At 46.1% G+C, this 18,251-nt stretch overlaps 2 protein-coding genes across 2 annotated transcripts in view; one reads left to right on the plus strand and one right to left on the minus strand.

Moving 5' to 3' along the window:
• snd1 (staphylococcal nuclease and tudor domain containing 1) overlaps positions 1-18,251 on the minus strand; it is a 97,090-nt gene that overhangs the window by 43,958 nt on the left and 34,881 nt on the right. The gene's annotated exons all lie outside the window — the stretch shown is intronic.
• On the plus strand, positions 3,545-8,950 carry lrrc4.1 (leucine rich repeat containing 4.1). Its single transcript, XM_085902323.1, has one exon. It carries the CDS (start codon positions 5,141-5,143, stop codon positions 7,988-7,990), a length of 2,850 nt encoding a protein of 949 aa, XP_085758449.1. The 5' UTR covers positions 3,545-5,140; the 3' UTR covers positions 7,991-8,950.

Genomic DNA, 18,251 nt, shown 5'->3' on the forward strand with positions numbered 1-18,251 from the left:
AGGAACGAGAACGACGACTTTTTGGTGTGTGTGTGTGTGTGTGTGTGTGTGTGTGTGTGTGTGTGTGTGTGTCGGCTCAAAACGGTGCACTCGTGTCGCCTTGATAGGGTTAAGGACTGCTAACGAAGCAGCGCCTTTTCTTCTGCTTCCAGCTAACGCAGCGCTACGGCTAATCCCGGCTCTGGCAGCCGCTAGGAACACAGCTCGACATAATGAAGCCCATTAGTCTGGAGACAATGGCAGCTCGCTAAAGCTCAAACATTGAATAACGCCGAATGAGATGCAAAGGAAACACTCATCCTTTTGCTTTCAACTGTCAAGACCTCATGCTGCCCTCGTTTGAGAGACTACAAATATGCTGAATGTGTTCATTTAGAAATGAAAGTCAATTACAAAAAAGGGAATCGAGTTCAAAGTTTGTCTCACACAAACCTGGGCCAGACGGACGTTGCTAATATGCACTTATTGCCCAATATTAATCTCTAGAAAAGCCGCTGCTTGATTAAACTTGTGTGGCGCTTATGAAATGATATCACAAACGGGGAAGCTGTTTAAACTGTGACTGGTGTGTGTATGTGTGTGTGCGTCTGTAATCTCTTAGCGTATTAATTCCTAGAAATGAAGATGAAAACGGGATGGACTATAATCTTTTTTTTTTTTTTTTGCCTGAAGGTCAGCGTCATTGATTTGCACGTGTGTGTGTGTGTGTGTGTGTTTCAGTGCAGCAGCTTGGAAAAAAGTGGCTTAAGATAATATTGCATCAGTGCGGGCGACGTAATCAAGCACTGGGACATTACAGGCCACTTAAAAGGCCATTGGTGTCGGTGCAAAAATTTCATAATCGTCCTCAAGACGTGGACGAAAATAGTGTGCCTCGTTTCCCCGCTGAATAAAAACTCTTTTAGGCAGCAAGTTCGAGGCAGGGTGATTACACTGTTTATTTGCTCAACACTACTTACGAATGACACCTCGACACGGTCGCTTGAATTTCCATATAAAAGAGCTACGGTGGGGAAATTGCAGCATAGCTGCCGAAACGAGAATTACAATGGATATGGTGGAAGAAAACCATGAAAGATTGATGCAAAGTGCATAAGCAGCGTATGGAAGTCTCAAAACTGTTAAGCAGATAAAAAAAAAAAAAAAAAAAGGCAAATGAAATATTCTAAGAGAAGTTAATCACATGCAGGACTCGCCTATGGACTCGCGCAGTGACTCCTTGATTCAGGCAATGACATTACAATTCGTCCTAACATGCAAGATATACATTCCACTAATCTGATTGTCATTGGCGCTATGGCACTCGGCGGGCCTTTTAATCCAAATGAAACTAGTGACACGCACACATATGCAAACGGACACAGGCTGCTGACCTACATGTGACTGGCCGAAGCCCAGATTTGCCAGCACTCGCCGCAGGGGGTGTTGGGTACGGTTTGTATACTCCCGTCCAAAGACCGCGGCCGATAAAGCCACGCCAAAGTAGGTCGCGCGATACCCCCAAACCACATGCGGTGCCCTCCGGTTCTAGGGAGGCTCCAGAGAGCCTTTGGCTAGGCAAAGGGCATCGGGAGGCTGGCGTTATGGTGTGAAGGTCCCACATATCTGACAGCTCATCGGGTCACCACCAGTCGGTGGGTCCTGGAGGTACGGCCTGACAACACTCGTCTCGTCAACGCCGAGTGTGTGTTTTACTGTGAACATATGGGGCCCGACTGTGTGACCTCGCTTCCTGGCTGCCGTTCACCGTGCGTGTACACTGGCACAATCTAAAGCGGCGGATCGACGAGGATGTCAATTTGCCTTGGCTCGCGTTCTGCCTGTATTCCAGGTGAACGTTGTTCATTCAGGAAAAGTGATTTTCCCTGATTCGCCGCCCAACCCCCCGCACTCTGGGTCAAACTCTCGCACTCTAACCCCCAAAGGTTGACCACATTAAAGTTTGACAGGCCATAAACCGGTTTCATGTCGCCACTGAGCGAGGAGATACCGGGCGACAAGACGAAAAGCCAGGTCATTGAATCTTTGGACTGGATTGACTCATTCGTGGTCACCTGCTCACCGAGAAGTGAAACACTACACCGACGAAGCGACTTGTCATCTCCAATCACACACATCTTTGACTTAATAGCCTAACGTCCGATTTCAGATCAGGCAATCAATGAGGAAGATACAGTTACACGGCATCGCACGGGGGCTAGTCCTGCGAGGGGGGGAATCCCATTTCGGAGCGAAAGGCTTCACCTTTTCCGCAGGAATATCCCTTCTGTGACTGCAATGTGCTCGATTGAAGCCCATTGGTATTCAATTGCGGTGAAGTAAAGAAAGAAAGTCGGTGGGTGTATAATGCCGAAGCTGTGTGCTCGTTGCGCCGGTGGGAATAGTGCACTGCGCTACAGGCGCTATGACCTTTTATGCCTGCCGTGCTTGCTCTTCCTCTCTTTTCCTTCTCCCGCTTTCACATGCTTATCTGCTAGCTCACACACATCCAGTAGCGCTGTCACAGCAAGCTTTAGCGACCATCAATTACCCACAAAGCTTCCCGGTTTAATGGACACGGGGCATGTACAAATCATCGGCGATATCGAGGTGATGGGACAGTAGGGTGCATTTGTTTTAGGCTCTACTGACACGGTGGGGGGGGGGGGGGGGAGTGGTAGAGCATGTCCCATTTCCTGCCAATTGCCTTCTTGAAAATGACCTTTTGTAAGATTGCAAGGTTTTGCTTCGGTCCAGGCGTTTAAGCGCCATGCTTTTGGAGGCTTTAATAGGTTTTGGAGACTAAGTGCACGGACATGTAGTGACAGAAACATGACGTCAACTGGAAGCGCAACAGAGACGGATTGAAAGCCTGGCAATTGGGTCTTCAATGGACCTGAAAGTTTCAAACTTGTGGGCCCTGGGAGTCCAAAAAAAGGGGTCTCAAGCTAAAAAATATGGCCTCCGTGGTGAGGTATGGGAAATGAAATGAAATGCTTTGCTACTAGTATCACGAGTGACACAGTGAACGTCGAAAGGAGAGCCCGAAAGACGAGGGTGACCTCGGGTGACGAGTCTTGGAGAGTAATCGTAGCTATCTGCATCTGGAACAAGCTCTGGGAGCACAATGCGTCAGCACTCCATTCATGTTCCACTAGTTTTCCCACTACAGAAACAAAATGTGAAGGGCAAGACGGCATTCTTTTTATTTACGTCTTTACTCATTTTTTTGCTTCTTTAAATACCCTTAAGGCCAGGCGACGAGAGCACATTTCAAAGAGAGGAGAAAAACTGGTTTTTCAAGAGGTGCATCTCTAAATAAGGTCTGAGTGCTTTGAGCTCACCCAACTACCTCAGGACACTGCAGAGAGAGAGAGAACAAGAGCGAGAGAGCGAAAGAGAGAGTGCACGAGAGAGAGTGAATGAGTAGAGAGAGAGGCAGAGAGCGCAAGATCCAAGCTTGCTCGCTCTCTCTCCCTTTAGCTGCTACAACGGATCCTTTCCACATCGACGCTACTGTTAACGTCACGCCTGTGAGCCCTGCTTGCACCCTGCGCTTGTCTCGGCAGCCTTGCTGCTCTCTCCGCCGGGCGGACGCAGCGTCGGAAAGGAGGCGCTGATTGGTGCCACAAAAGGAGCCGGGGTTTCAGAAGAAGAAGAAAAAAACAAGAGAAAAGAGAGGACTGGAAAGGAAAAGGATAAAAGAACAGAGAGAGGAGAAACTGCGCACCACCCCTCCTTCTTCTAAACTCCCCCCCCCCACACACTCTCGATCAACACCACCACCACTCCTCCTCCTCCTCTCCCCTCCTCTCCTACTTCTACCCTCCATCCCGCTCCCCCCCTCCCTTCTCTGAAGAAATTGACGGATTATTGGGAAGTGCGCGGGAGGCAGGCTGCAGCTGCTGCTGTGTGCGCTTGGCAAGGATGAAGCGCGTGCGTCCGCAATTTGCCGCACGGCCGCAGTGTGCGGCAACTTGACGAGAGGGAACGAGGGGATAAGGACGGCGGGAAAAAAGCCGGGAGCCGCGCCGAGTCTTTGCAACCCCTGCCGAGTGCGCAGGAAAAGAGAGGAGGAAAAAAAAAAAAAAATCCAAGTGGACACGACGCCACATTGAGGATGAAAAGATAGGAGAGCTGTCAGACTGACCGACCGACCAAATGATTGACCACTGAAAAGTGGGCACAGGAATATAAAGAGGAGGAGGAGGAGGGTGGGGGCTTCTTTTTTTTTTTTACCCCCCCCCGGATTGTCAATCTCACCTCCGGAGCGCCGCAAACAAAAAGAAAAGAACACTGGGAAAAAGGGACTGTGTAATTCTTTTCAACCTTTTTGTTTGGTCTTAATCTGACTATTTTGGACAATTGTGTAACACGACCAGTGCTATGGAAACCAGGATAAGGTGTCTTTCGAGGGGATCAACTGTCGGATTCCAAGGACAAGCGAGGCAAGAGGAGCTGACTGCCAGAAGCCAGCAGTGGAGCATTGCTTCTTTGGGAGCCTGAGTGGATTCCTATGTACAATCTTTTTTTTTTTGTTTTTGTTTTTGCTGTTGCTCGAGAGACAAACCGTTCATCATAAAGGGCCTTCGAATCTTTCGGCTTGGATGTATGGATTTACAAAAAAGGGCTCATCCTGGTTTAGCAGGGCAGTTGTTTAAAAGGCTTTTACGTTGCTGCTCGGGGGAAATACGTGCATCTCAAGTGAGTGCCACAGCTCTTTGTGAGGGGGAAGCTATATGTCTCAGTTGAAGGACCTGTATTGTTAACTTGAGGTAGGTGTCTAGTGTTTCAACTCCTCTTTGCATTAGTTTGCGACACCCTACCTTCTCGACTTGTGTCTTTGTAATATGGCTTTTGCTTGCTTAATTGACCACCGTGTCCTTTTCATCCATGTTGCAATTCAGACAGCACCCTTGACCCACTCCCCTCGCTCGTGAGCACAGATCATCAGAATACATTTTTTAACTCGAGATTAAGTGTCAAAAAGTCTGATGATATCAAAATGTCCCCTTTCCTTCTTCAGTCTCCTTAATCCTTTTGACTCTGGTCTCCGAAAAAAACTAAAGTCAAGTCAACCGTCTCATCTTCCTGTGCCCAAAACCCTCCGCTCCCCACACACACCACCACCACCAGCCCCCCAGATGATGCTGAATTATGAATGTGCCACATCATGAGTCTCCTGGGGAGGGTAGCTGCGCATCGTGCCAGGAAAACCGCCCTACTCTGTGTAGTGTTCCTGATGGCACGGGCATGGAGCAGCGCCTCCCTGGCCTTAGGGGCGGCGGCCTCTCAAGGACCCCAGGGCTGTCCCCCACAGTGCTCTTGCAGTAATCAGCAGGGGAAGGTGGTGTGCACCCGACGGGGCCTCACTCGCGTGCCCCCGGGCATACCGGCCAACACGCGACACCTCAATCTGATGGAAAACGCCATTGAGGCGGTGCAGGCTGACTCATTTCGCCACCTGCACCACCTTGAGGTGCTCCAGCTTGGGCGGAATGCCATTCGGCAGATTGAGGTGGGCGCGTTCAATGGACTTACCAGCCTCAACACTCTAGAGCTGTTTGACAACCGGCTGACGGTGGTACCCAGTGGGGCCTTTGAGTACCTGTCCAAACTAAGGGAACTGTGGCTGAGGAACAACCCCATTGAGAGCATTCCTTCCTACGCCTTTAACCGGGTGCCCTCCCTGATGCGACTGGACCTTGGCGAGTTGCGGAAACTGGAGTACATCTCGGAAGGAGCTTTCGAAGGCCTACAAAATCTCAAGTACCTCAACTTGGGCATGTGCAACATCAAGGGAGATATGCCAAACATGAGTCCCCTGAAGGGCCTGGAGGAGCTGGAGATCTCTGAAAATCACTTCCCGGTGATAAAGCCAAGCTCCTTTAAAGGCCTGAACTCACTGAAAAAGCTATGGGTGATGAACTCACAGATAACATTGATAGAACGCAATGCCTTTGACGATTTACCGTCACTGGTGGAGCTTAATCTGGCCCATAATAACCTGAGCGCTGTGCCCCATGATCTGTTCTCCCCGCTCAGGTACCTGGTGGAGCTTCATCTCCACCATAATCCTTGGAACTGTGGCTGTGATGCTGTATGGTTAGCACGCTGGTTGAGGGAATACATCCCTACAAACTCGACTTGCTGTGGACGATGCCATTTGCCTGCCAACATGAGGGGTCGGCAGCTTGTGGAGGTAGAGCAAGGAGAGGGGGCTGCAAGCCAGTGTTCGGCGCCGTTCATTGCAGACGCACCGAGGGATTTTAACATCTCGGCTGGGAGAGTTGCTGAGCTTCGCTGTCGCACGGCCCAGATGTCTTCGGTACGCTGGCTCCTACCCAACGGGACTATACTGACTCACGCCTCCAGTCATCTGAGGATATCTGTACTCACCGATGGCACCTTAAATTTTTCAAACGTCCTGGCTGTGGACACTGGCACCTACACCTGCATGGTATCCAATGCGGCTGGGAAGTCCAACGCGTCGGCCTACCTCAACGTGAGTGCGGCCGAGCTCAACACATCCAACTTGAGCTACTTCACAACTGTGACAGTGGAGGTCTTGGGGCCCACCACAGAGATGCCCAAACCCAAGAAGACCACGACGACATCTGCTTCGACTGCGGTGGCTGGCGTAGCGGGAGGAGGACTGGGCCTTGGAACGACCACCACAACTGCCTCACCCTCCGTCTTTCAGCCAGTGTTCATCTCCACGCCAACTGTGTTGCTGCAAAGCACAGACAGTCCACCTGGTGCAGCCAAGCCATCTGCAGTGCCCGGACTCAAAGGGGCCACCGGCAAGCCGGGCAAATCCGGCCCCAGTCTGGATGAGGTCATGAAAACCACCAAGATCATAATCGGCTGCTTTGTAGCAGTAACGCTGTTGGCTGCCGTGATGCTCATTGCCTTCTACAAACTGAGAAAGCGCCACCAGCAGAGGAGCACCGTGGCGGCTGCTCGCACCGTGGAGATCATCCAGGTGGACGAGGAGGACCTTCCGCCACCAGCTTCTGCGGCTCAAGAGACAGCTCTGACGCTACCCGAAATAAGAGACCATAATAGCATACACAAGATGGACTATCTCAGTCACAAGACGGACTATAGCTATCACAAACCCAAGGCAGAATACATACCTCAGCCTGATTTCACCCTTCACAAGCCAAAAGCAGAGTACACAACGTACAAGCCCAACATGGATTTCCATAGTCACAAGTCGGTCCAAGACTATAGCACTTGCAAATCTACGCCAGATTTTAGCCTCCACAGACAAAAGCCTGACTACAGCCCGTTCAGACAGGACTACAACGCTCACAAATCCAAAGCTGAAAACAGTCCATTCAAACCAGACTTTGGGACTCACCCAAAAACAAGGTCAGACTACAGCCCTTTCAAATCAGACTACAGCACTCATCCAAGGCAAAAGACTGACTTCAGCCCATTTAAGAGAGATTACAGTACCCAACCAAAATCGAAACACGATTACAGCCCATTAAGGTCGGACTACAACACTCAGCATAAACACAAGGTTGAATATAGTAGCCCGTTCAAGCACGACTTTGGGACTCATCCGAGACCTAAACCGGATTACAGTCCATACAAGCCTGGCTACAGCACTCAGCCAAAACCCAAAATGGACTACAGTGTCCAGAAATGTAAACCCGACAGCAACTACAAAACCAAGGACCCTTACAATGCTTTCAAGACCGACTTCAGCCCGCACAAAGCGGACTTCAGCGCCTTTAAATCGGAGTTCAGTGCCCACGCTCAGAGACCCAAAATGGATTACAGTCCACATAGGGTGGACTACAGTCCTCATAAAATGGACTTCAGCACCATGAAGCCAAAATACAACACCTATAAACCGAGTGGTCACGGGGCCAAATGGACAGAGAACAACGTGGGGAATTCTTTGCCTCGAACCTTGCCCAGCACCATCACGGCAATGGCCGAGCCCTTTGTCATTAAAACTCACACCAAGGAGAAAGTACAGGAGACTCAGATTTGAAAAAAAAAGTTTAGACATCCCACCCTTAAGCCCCAGTTATTGCCCATAAAGCCACACTCCTTATCCTGACCCCACTTAAATCATGCAATAGAATGCACAATGAAAAAAAAAAAGGGACAGAAACGTCTATTTTGTACAGAGCAGACGCAAAGACTGACAAGTTCTTGTTGTACATGCTTATAAATAAATATATATATATATATGGACACGTTGAAACTACCATGGGCTGGTGACAGAGAAACGTATATTAAAAAGAAAATGAAACTATTTTCTAACTTGTAACTTCTATTTAAAATAATGTTGTTTAAGAAACTGTCTTGACTTTGACAAATGAGGGTAGAGTTGTTTAAAAAAAAAAGGAAAAAAAAAGGGGCGGGGTGGGGGGGATGGGCATTCTGTGTGATTTTTACACCGTGCTACCGAGAATGCAGTGATACGAGGAAATATTTATACAGAAAAAAATTCCTTTCTTTAACAAAAACCTTAAAAAAAAACAACAACAAAAAGGTCAGCGTTGATCTTTACAGGTTCATCTTGTAAAAGCACCAAGAATTTGTACCGTGCCAAATGTTATAAATGCAATAAAAAGATTTTTTTGTAAGAAACACACAACCTAATTTGCTGTAGTTTCCTGTTCTCCTGTCGGTGTTACTGTAAAGATCAGCCAATTGCTGTTAAGATACTGCAGCAAGATGCAGCGCTATTGCCTTTAACCCAGTGCGTGCTGAATGACTCCGATATCCGACATGCTGCTTTTCCCTTCCCTCTTACTACGCTCGACATTACAGCTTCAAGTCACAGTGCTAGATCATACCGGTTTAATAGAATCCTAACATTGACATCATTAAAAGTGAACGAATGGCAATCATAGCAACAATAAGCGAATTGTTCACCCCGACCACTGATGATGAAGCAAACCTCTTCCGGGGTGAGAGATTTACGAGCTGATGTAATCGCATGTCAAAGAGTAAAAAAGGTGATAAATTCGAGTGAAATAGCGACTGAAAAGTGAAGACCTCATCCCGCCCGGAAAATATAGATCGTCATTTCACTTTTCATTGCGCTGCCAGTTGTTGTGGCTTCATCAATCAGCATGATGCTGGGGGGGGGGGGGGTCGGTTAGGTCTCACCGTTAACTGGGCATTCTTCATTTCTGACACGATTGCCCCTCTTTATCATAATGTGGCTACACAGATTAGAGTCTGACAAAGAGCAATAACATGCAACATATGTGGCAGTGCGCAGTTTGTCTTATTCGCTTGCAAAATAGCAGCAAGGTAATGGCTACAGGCCTACTTCAAAAATACACGGAATACAACAACGATTTACAACCAGTGTTTTAGATCCACATACTTTTTTTTCCTTTGACATCTAATATCCGAACGCATCCTGGTGCATTTTTTAGAACATCAAAAGTGCTTTTTTATTTTTGTACAATTCATATTTGGACACCCGGTGCTCTCTATGTACACAAAAGATAACAGAAAACTTCCTCGTGACACATCTGAAGGCTTAATTGTCAACAAATGTTGAAAATCAGGAGAAATCAAGATTGAAGAAGCATCAAAACCAAAGGGCTATGCGACAAGACTGGTGAGGGCAAGTTTACATAACTGGACTGACAAGTGGTGGAAAAATGTGTGTGTGTGTGTGTGTGTGTGTGGGGGGGGGGGGGGGGGGGTCGTACCTGCAGTCTCGCCTGTCTTTTTATAATCTGAGAAAGACAGCGTAGTGGTTATCTTAGGGGCGATTAATGATGTCCCGAGAGAGGGAGAGTGATGCGAGTGTTGGTGTGGAATGGCACTTGAACTCGGGAGTTTGTGTTTTCATCTTTTTGTCAGATTGGGGGGGAAAAACAGGAAGGAACTGGATGTTCCTGAGCAGGAAGGCTTGTGGCGTCAGTAGAGGACCGTATGATAATAACTCCGAGGGGGGTCTGTTTTAATACCAAAGGGCTGCGGCTTAATTAGTACCTTGTCAGATGTGAGCTCCACTTCCTACTAATAATTGTCATTGGACTGTGGGGAGAGGGGGGGGTAAGCCCACCGCAGTGCAGCATCCGCTCACTCGCTCCCTCGACCCAACAAAAATCACTTACAGTGACATTGACGAAGGCTTTGCTCGCCGTTTCTAGCTTTGTGTTGATGAGTCAGCCTGCGTTTTAAATATTTGCGTGCGTTTCTGCAAACGCCATGAGAGAAAGCCTGTCAGCATTTCCCTGCCGGGGGGGGGAGGGGGGGGGGGGGGGGTGTTTCTAAAAAACACAAAAACAACATTATCAAATGTGACACATAGCCAAGTAAAATATTTGCTTCGTTTATGGACATGTATTGGTCTCAAACTGGTAATGTTACCATACATGACAATGTGCAAATTGCGTCAGCGCATTCCGGCTCATGAGAGCGTGACGTTCTCTCGTGTGTGTGTGTGTGTGTGTGTGTGTGTGTGTGTGTGTGTGTGTGTGTGTGTGTGTGTGTGTGTGCTATAAAAGGCCTCGTCATACTCATCAGTCAACGCGGCCGCGGGGTCATCCGTCAGCCAATGGGCTCGGCCGTTACTGAAGGGCACGTCTCCTTGGGAAACGCTCCGCTCCATCTCTCCCTCCTGCCCCCCCCCCCACCATCTTCCCATCCCCTGCTCATCCGGTTTGTTTATTAGTAGTCATGAAAGAGGAAGTAAATGGAGGATGTATGAAGTTACATAAAGATAAAAGCGCAAAGAACAAAAAGGTGATTTATTAAAAAACAAAACATAAAAAAGAACCAAAAAAAAAAACAGGTGCAGCAAAAAGGGAGAGCAGCGGCGCAGGGAAAGGGAAGTGAGCGGCGCAAATGTGATGCAAGAGTGCCAGCTACAGATGGAACGGGGGATATGAACGCCAGGGCCATGTGGCCGCCACGGGAGTAGGAGGACGGCGAGGGGGGGGGGGGGGGGGCAGTGCAGGACATGAATATGAACTGCTGATAGCAGTAATGGAAATGACCATTGGGACTAGTTAAGGAGTGAGAGGAGGGGGGCTCAGAGAATGTATGAGAGTTTGAGGTGTGTGAGGTCAGCACAAATGTAGCGTGGGGGGGGGGGGCAGGGGGCACAATTACTGGCAAAATGCATACGTGTGCACGTGTGCGCTTTCTTTGAGTGGGCGACTCCATTTTACAGGTTGCACACCAATAGCAAACAGGAATAAAAAAAATAAATAAAAAAAATATCTTAATGGTACCCGAGCACCTACCATGGGGTGCGCCACAGAAGTGTAACGGTCATTTTTTTTGTGGTTACTTTTAGCACGATAATAGGTTACAAATGTTTTTAAAGGATGTGACATGGGAATTGCTGAAGAGCGTGTGTTTGTGTTGTTTAAAAAGTCGGATTAAGGCAAAGTTAAAACAATGACATTGACGTAAGCAAGTCAGAAAGATCAACAGTGTCACTCATGAGACTTAAAATATTGGTAAATATTTAAACACCGTCTTCCAAGTTGCCATGCAAATTCAAAACATCTGTAACTCAACAAGCCAGCAACCGCCCAAAACAAGCATCTTGACAATTCGTCCAACAGTCGGCACGCGGCTCCAAAGTACGTTTCAGCGAGCGCACACGTACACTGTGACTGGCCAGTCTGCTAGTGCAGCAGGCTATTCTGAGCAGGCCTGCGAGCATGTTGCAGAGTGAGTCAACATGAGTCAGGGCCAGCCGCTTTGGTCCTCATGTCAAAAACGAAGACTTTCAGACTAATTTCCATGTCGAGATATTGCTTCATACAATCGCATCATTTTGTACAACTATACCAACATACCAAATAGTGTGAAATGAACTAGCCGTAACCTTGGCCAATCAATTTCTTAAAAATGGAAGGAAAATTTTGAGAAGCAATCATTTAACAGCAAGCAACAATTCTTCAAAGATTTCAAGCTGTTTACTATCAAACTAAATATACAAATTACATAAATGTACTATATATATATAGATATATATAATATATGTACTATATTAACAGTCACATGTGTATTTAAATCATTCCCATAACTGCCTTAGGAATCATAGCTAGCTTACGGCTGACAACGCCATAGGGGAGCTAGCAAAATTGGTGTCTGTGTTCAAGCAACAAATATTTGAACATAAGCAGCTGCAACATTTGTAAACATATCTTTATCTTCTGGGAAAAATAATGACTACTACTATTGAGGGGCTGTGGCCTTCTTACATTTATGTCTGTATTATAATGACAGATGAGGAGAAAAATGAATTAACCATGTCTTTATGTTATGTACTTCCAATCAATTAATAGAATTTTTTTTAGCCAACATTTTTTTTCATCAATTAATTTCATTTAATTAATAGATTTTATTTATGTAACATTTTTTTTCATCTGGTCGTCACGGGAATCCGTTTGACTGAAGACTTTTATTGCTCCGTTCACAAGTGAAAACATCACCCATGTTTTAGCAGGGACCACATTCGGTCATGGGGAATCCTCGCTTTTTACGAGGGAGTCCGGCAGGTCGAGACTGAGTTTGCATCGTAAATTACGTCTCGGGGCGAGAGGGAGAGAGCGGCAAATGGGGGACAAATATGTGAGGAGGTGAGAGAGTATCGCTGATTAAGATGCAAAGACACCAGCCAGTTATTGGCTTTAAACTAGATGGCATTTGTTTTTAAATCTACTGCCCAGCGCAAATAATAAGTGGGCTAGAAAAACAGGACTGAAACGGCTTCAGATTATTGAAGTCATTTTTGTGCTACTAAAAAGAAAAAAACAACAACGTGCATTTACCTTTGGTCAGTAACAAAGGAATGTGTTTGTGGGGGAGGAAAATAAGGAGATTGGTTTTCCGTCAAGTAAGCTGCGAGAGTTTTAGACAGGGGGGGGGGGGGGGATTTCATCTTTTCTCAGCGAGGAATAAATGTCTAGCTGTAGACATTTGGGGGATTGAGCAGGGGTGGAATTGGGGTGATAAAATGGTTCCCTGCATTGCTGCAGACATTGAAGAAAAAGGCAGCAGGGACCTAATACAGAAAAACGAGGACCGAAAAAGAATTAAAGCCACGCGTTATTTATGATCATCCATATGAGCAGGGCCAAGCAACTAGAGGCCATGAAAAAAATAAAAATAAAATAAATAAATTAAAAAAAAAAGTAATGTGAAATATTGACACTTGGCAGAGCTTGTAATTGTCACGAGGCGCCAGTCGGTCTTGAAAAGAAACGTTGACCGTGCCTATGCCGCGCTATGCTGAGCACGCCGCCGTGTGATGAAAGCAATGTCAAGATGAAAGCTGTGTGGATCACTCGCGAAATTTTCATGTTGGGGCAGAAAATTATTCAAGCGCTGCTGCAATCGTGGGCTTATGTAAATAAGGACGGCGTCGAGGTTGAGCGAGTTGTCAAATCAATGTTATTTCCTATTAAGTAGCATCTGAGTGAGGATGTTGTCTTTGATACATTATTGATACCAATGGATAGGAACATCAATCGTGATGCATCATCGTATGTTCAATATATCAATCACCGTAACACTTTTTTGTGTTAATGCCGTACCGTGAGTTACTGTGATGTTCAAAAGTTTCCTGTATTTTGAATGAAACAGACGTTCGGCAGATTAAGACAGGGACGACGCTAAAAGTTTCATCAGTTGAAAACCTCAGAGGAACTTCTGCATCAATGAGGCAGCAATGGGATGGGAGGAGAAAAAAACGGCAAAGACTTGTTAGATGTCTTAAATCCGATATGGGAGGAAAGACTAAAAGCAAAGGGAGGGAGGGAATCAATTATATTTCTTAAGACTGGAAGTAATCCGGAAAGATCCGGGCAAATTGGTTGGGCTTTCTTTCAGGAAATGATTTGTGAAGTTTTTGAGGTGTGACGTGAAGCATTTCAATAAAAAAAAAAAAAAAAAAAAAGGAACCTCCTGAAATTTGAAGGAACGTTTGCCTAATGAATTAATTACCTGTCAACACAAAGCAACTCAGATGTGAAGCAAGCAGTGGTTAACCGACACGGTTACTTTCCTGCAATATATACAGCTAATATTTCCGGCAATATATACAGCTCATATTTTAAGTTTGTAAAAGAGAATTTTTGCAAGTGAACATTGCATGACTCGGTAAAAACAAAATACACGGAATCCCGAAATGACCCTTTAAAGCAGCCCCTGAGGCCACGTTGTGTCTGCAGTGAGCTGTGGCCCGTTTTTCCCCCAAGTATAAAAGCACACATTCTTTGAACGAGCCAATTTTCCTGAAGGGACAAGCGCTCCGTCGGGGCCGAGCCGGCACGGAGCAGATGATTTTATAAAGACGTCGACACGGAAAGCGGAATCAACGCTTTTGCATGGAGAGTAGACTTGGCAAGCGCTCGGCCTCCCACTCGTTTGGCAGCGCGGGCACAAACTGTTTGCTCACAGCGGTACATGCGTCCATTAGCATTGTTCCAGGAGATAACTTGCCGTGTCCCGCTTTGAGTGTCACTTCTCCGCCAAAAGTGACGAAACCGAGGTACGAGGTGGCAGACGGAGATGAATACGGTGGCAAATGTATGGAAGCAAGTAAGGATACCAAAATGAAGCGACCATAACTAGCTGCAACATAATTTATCACTGACCAGTTATATCATGTCCAGTTGCTAAAAGCATATTCCAAGCTTGTTTACACTCACTTGGTATGTCTCAGAATATCAGAATATAACAAAACTATTCTTTTTGTTCACATTATCAGTTTTTGGGGAAATTGATGGTAGGGTCCTATGTCCCATGGAAGCAAGTGTGTCAGGTTTTGAGGAGCTTTACAAACCAGCGGGCATCTTGGAAGAAGCATGATAAGCTTTGCAAAAACCTTGGCTGGAGTTGAATCAAACAACCCGGCCAGATGTTTCAAATTTTGCCGGAACATCGGAACCAAATTGAGTGCGCAGAGTGTCGAGTGATGAAAGCGACGACGATTACGACAATTAAATGTGGTTCTTTGCAGAAAAGCAAAGAAAACGTTGGCTTTGAAGAGATTTGAGCCGGCGACCAAAAGCTTTTCAAGAAAGCCACAGCGCCCCTGCCAGCGTTTTATGGAACCAGCCGAGAGTGTTTTCAAAGAAATGCAACATGCGCATCTCTCCAGTCAGTCGCCCACTGCTGCCATTATCATTATCTGAATTCAAAGCTCACAGTCCAATCCCCTGACGTGTTCTTTTATCCCGAAAAGATTTCACCAGACTCGTCCTTCCTTTTATACACCCGACTCTCCTTTGGCAAAAACCCGGGAGAAAAAGGGGCTTGGGAGGTTGCGGGCCGAGGACGGGGAGTCGCTCATAGCTGACGGAGCAGATAGCCGCCACGTCTTGTAAAGAAATGGAAGGAGATGCTGAGATGGGCTAAGCTGGTCAAGGATTAACGCCTTTAAAATCTTTGCTCGTCACAGACTTCATTTTTATTTATTCTTATCTGTCGAGCTGGCGAGTGCGCAGAGATAATACAAAGTATTAAAAACATGCGAGAGAAAGGGTTAGGATTGGAAGACGTAATGGGGTGGAGGGGTCAGTGGGGGGTTTCTCGCCTCAACAGGAGCCGGATGCTGATAAGTATAAAAAAAAGTAACAAATGCCCGCCGTTTAATATTGACAAAACCAACAAGCCGTTTTCTCAAGATAGTCACTAAGCAGTTTTTTTTTTTTTTGCATTTCCATTGTCGCATTGCATGAACTACAGCTAAGGCCATCTTAGATCTAATTGTGTTGAGTTGAGTTTCCAAACTTTTTCCACGGAGAACCAAATTCACAAAAAAGGAAAATAAAGATGGGTCATTACAACTGAACAACAGTTGAGCTACTGGAGCTACGACTACTCACTGGAAGGATTTATGGTCACTGATTTCCAAAGTCAAAGCAGATGTTTACAATAGTCTTATTTTGATCAAACAAAAAAGATAAATCAGTCCCCTTACATGAAGGACTAGACAAATCCGAGAATTATTACTTTTGAGAGCCTGAAATCAGAAGATTTGGACAATCTTTCATTTCAAAATGTCTCTTAACAATTACTCGATTCGAAAACTACCAGGCAATTATTTTGATCATCGGTTTGTTGCCGATTAATTGATTAATTTAGAAGCCTCTAATTCTGACAGTGATTTGTTAAAAAAAAAATTTTTTAATCAGTGTAGAATAATGCTTAGTCAATAAATTTGGTGTGTGAAATATTCATCAAATCTGTTGAGCAAGGCATCCAGTACAGCGAAATAATCGGCCAATACACTCAATCTGTCGACACATCGATCACTTGACCCATCTTCAGTTGTGAATTAGCTCTAAATCGTCTCCAATACTTTAGCACAGAACACCATCTCTTCATACAAATGAGTTCAATCAAACACCACGCTCGACTGTCAGAGCCCAATTCAATCCGTCCATTTTTACCGACAATGACCGAGGAGTCAAATAAGGCAAAAGAACTCTAGGTTAAACGAGAGTCGACTGCAAAGGGTGACCTGGCGAATCAAGTGCAGTGCGAGAGGCATAAGCATTATTATTCTGTGGCCCCTAATTGACAGCAAAGCGTACCGGAATGCCCTTCAGGTAGGAGGGAAGAGTGCTGAGAGGATTCGGTTGGTCCCCAGGCGCCGAATGACCGTGTCTTTGAACTGTTTGCAAAGTGTATGCTTATCAAGAGCGGCTGGCCAAGTTGCCATTCCATCACACACCCCAACGCAAACACACACTTGAAGCGCAAGGTCGTCCTCGTAAACGAGTCGGGGGGCAATAAAGCGGTAAGCGGGTTTCTCCCTTCGCTCTCATCTCGCCATCTCTATTCAGGCCCATCCATCTCTCCGCCGCCGTAATGGCATGAATGCAGTTATGTGGGTCGCCCTATTCGCACCTCCGGGCTATAATTCACCATTTTCAAGGGTTAGCGTTGTCCACCGTAACCCCCCCGCCACCTCCCTCTACTATTGCAAAACCCAAAACTAAGATAAGACAATCTCCAGCGGGAATCAGATGGTCAGTCTTGTACGCCATAAAAGCTATTTACGCTCATAAAATGGCTTTAATATTTCCTCGGTTGCAGTTTTTTTTTTTAAAAGCTCGTTATCTCGGGATACATGGGATAAATCTCCAGGCGGAGGAACATTTTTCATTTGTTGGGGTTGACCAGGATTCAACAGCGGGTGGAATGATGAATGGCTCATAAAGCAACAACAACACGACTGCGTGGAACACAAATATGATTCAACAAAGATTAACCATACAGCCTGTAATTAATCTAGCAGAGAGGTTTTACAGAGTAAAACTGGCTTTTACACGGAGAGCTTTACATACTGTCCAAACTGGTCAAGCTGTTGATCCATGTTTATGAATGCGTTAGGGCGCCGTGTCTCCGTGGCCATAAAGCAGCAGTAATCTATGATATGAGGCTGTCTGCTGTCTGCACTGGTGGTTTGTTTAACTACAGAGTGTGGTGTGGAAAAAAGGACCCAGGGGGGCCGCTTGCTGTACCCCCCCCCCCAACCCTTCCACCACCACCACCCGTCTGTCTTGTTTCACTGGGCAGGAAACCACAGCATACATTATTCAACATCTTCCTCGGATGCACATTTTGCATGCTGATGGGTAACATACGACGGGGGTGGTGGGAAAGGAGTGAAAAACACAAGTACTTGCGGGAAAGGTCGTTATGATGAAAGAGACACCAGCAACACCTGCCGAGTTGCGCCAGTCGCATAATCGCCCTCGCGCCAAAATATGTCTGGACCGGAATGGGAATCGATGAGAACGCATGGATGCCGTGGCGGATGCTGTCCCGTGTCGCGCAAAAATGCAAAATAAGAGATGCAAATGACGCTTGAATGATTCACATCAGTGCGAATCAGGAGAAGGAATTGAAAGTGAATTGATTGGCGTTGCACTGCCCGCGTGATGGTTGAACCGACTGACTCGAAATAATTATACACTTGAAGAGGTCAATTAAGATCGGAAAATCCTGCTGATTGGACGGGAAGTTCAAGAAAGCTACGATCAAGTCATGAATGGAATCTTTAAAGCTGGAAGACTACAGCCACCGCTTCTAGATCATCTGATGCCCAGAACTGAGATTTCTGCACCAAAACAGAGGTAAGGGTGTTCATACTTCAGTATCTTGATAGATAATTCTAGAACTAAAAAACCTTTCCACACATTCTAGTACGCAAGACATCCAGACTACCAGAAAATGGAAAAAGTACAGAAAATTTGATTTTGTTATCTTCCTCAGTCGTGCTTCCAATTTTAATTAATTAATTA

This window comes from Syngnathus leptorhynchus, chromosome 21 (assembly GCF_054491065.1).
Source record: "Syngnathus leptorhynchus isolate UIUO chromosome 21, UIUO_Slep, whole genome shotgun sequence".
In the NCBI taxonomy this organism is placed as follows: domain Eukaryota; kingdom Metazoa; phylum Chordata; class Actinopteri; order Syngnathiformes; family Syngnathidae; genus Syngnathus; species Syngnathus leptorhynchus.

Excerpts from the sequence above, each read along its gene's own strand:
- lrrc4.1 (XM_085902323.1), top strand. The coding sequence starts at position 5,141 with ATGTGCCACATCATGAGTCTCCTGGGGAGGGTAGCTGCGCATCGTGCC.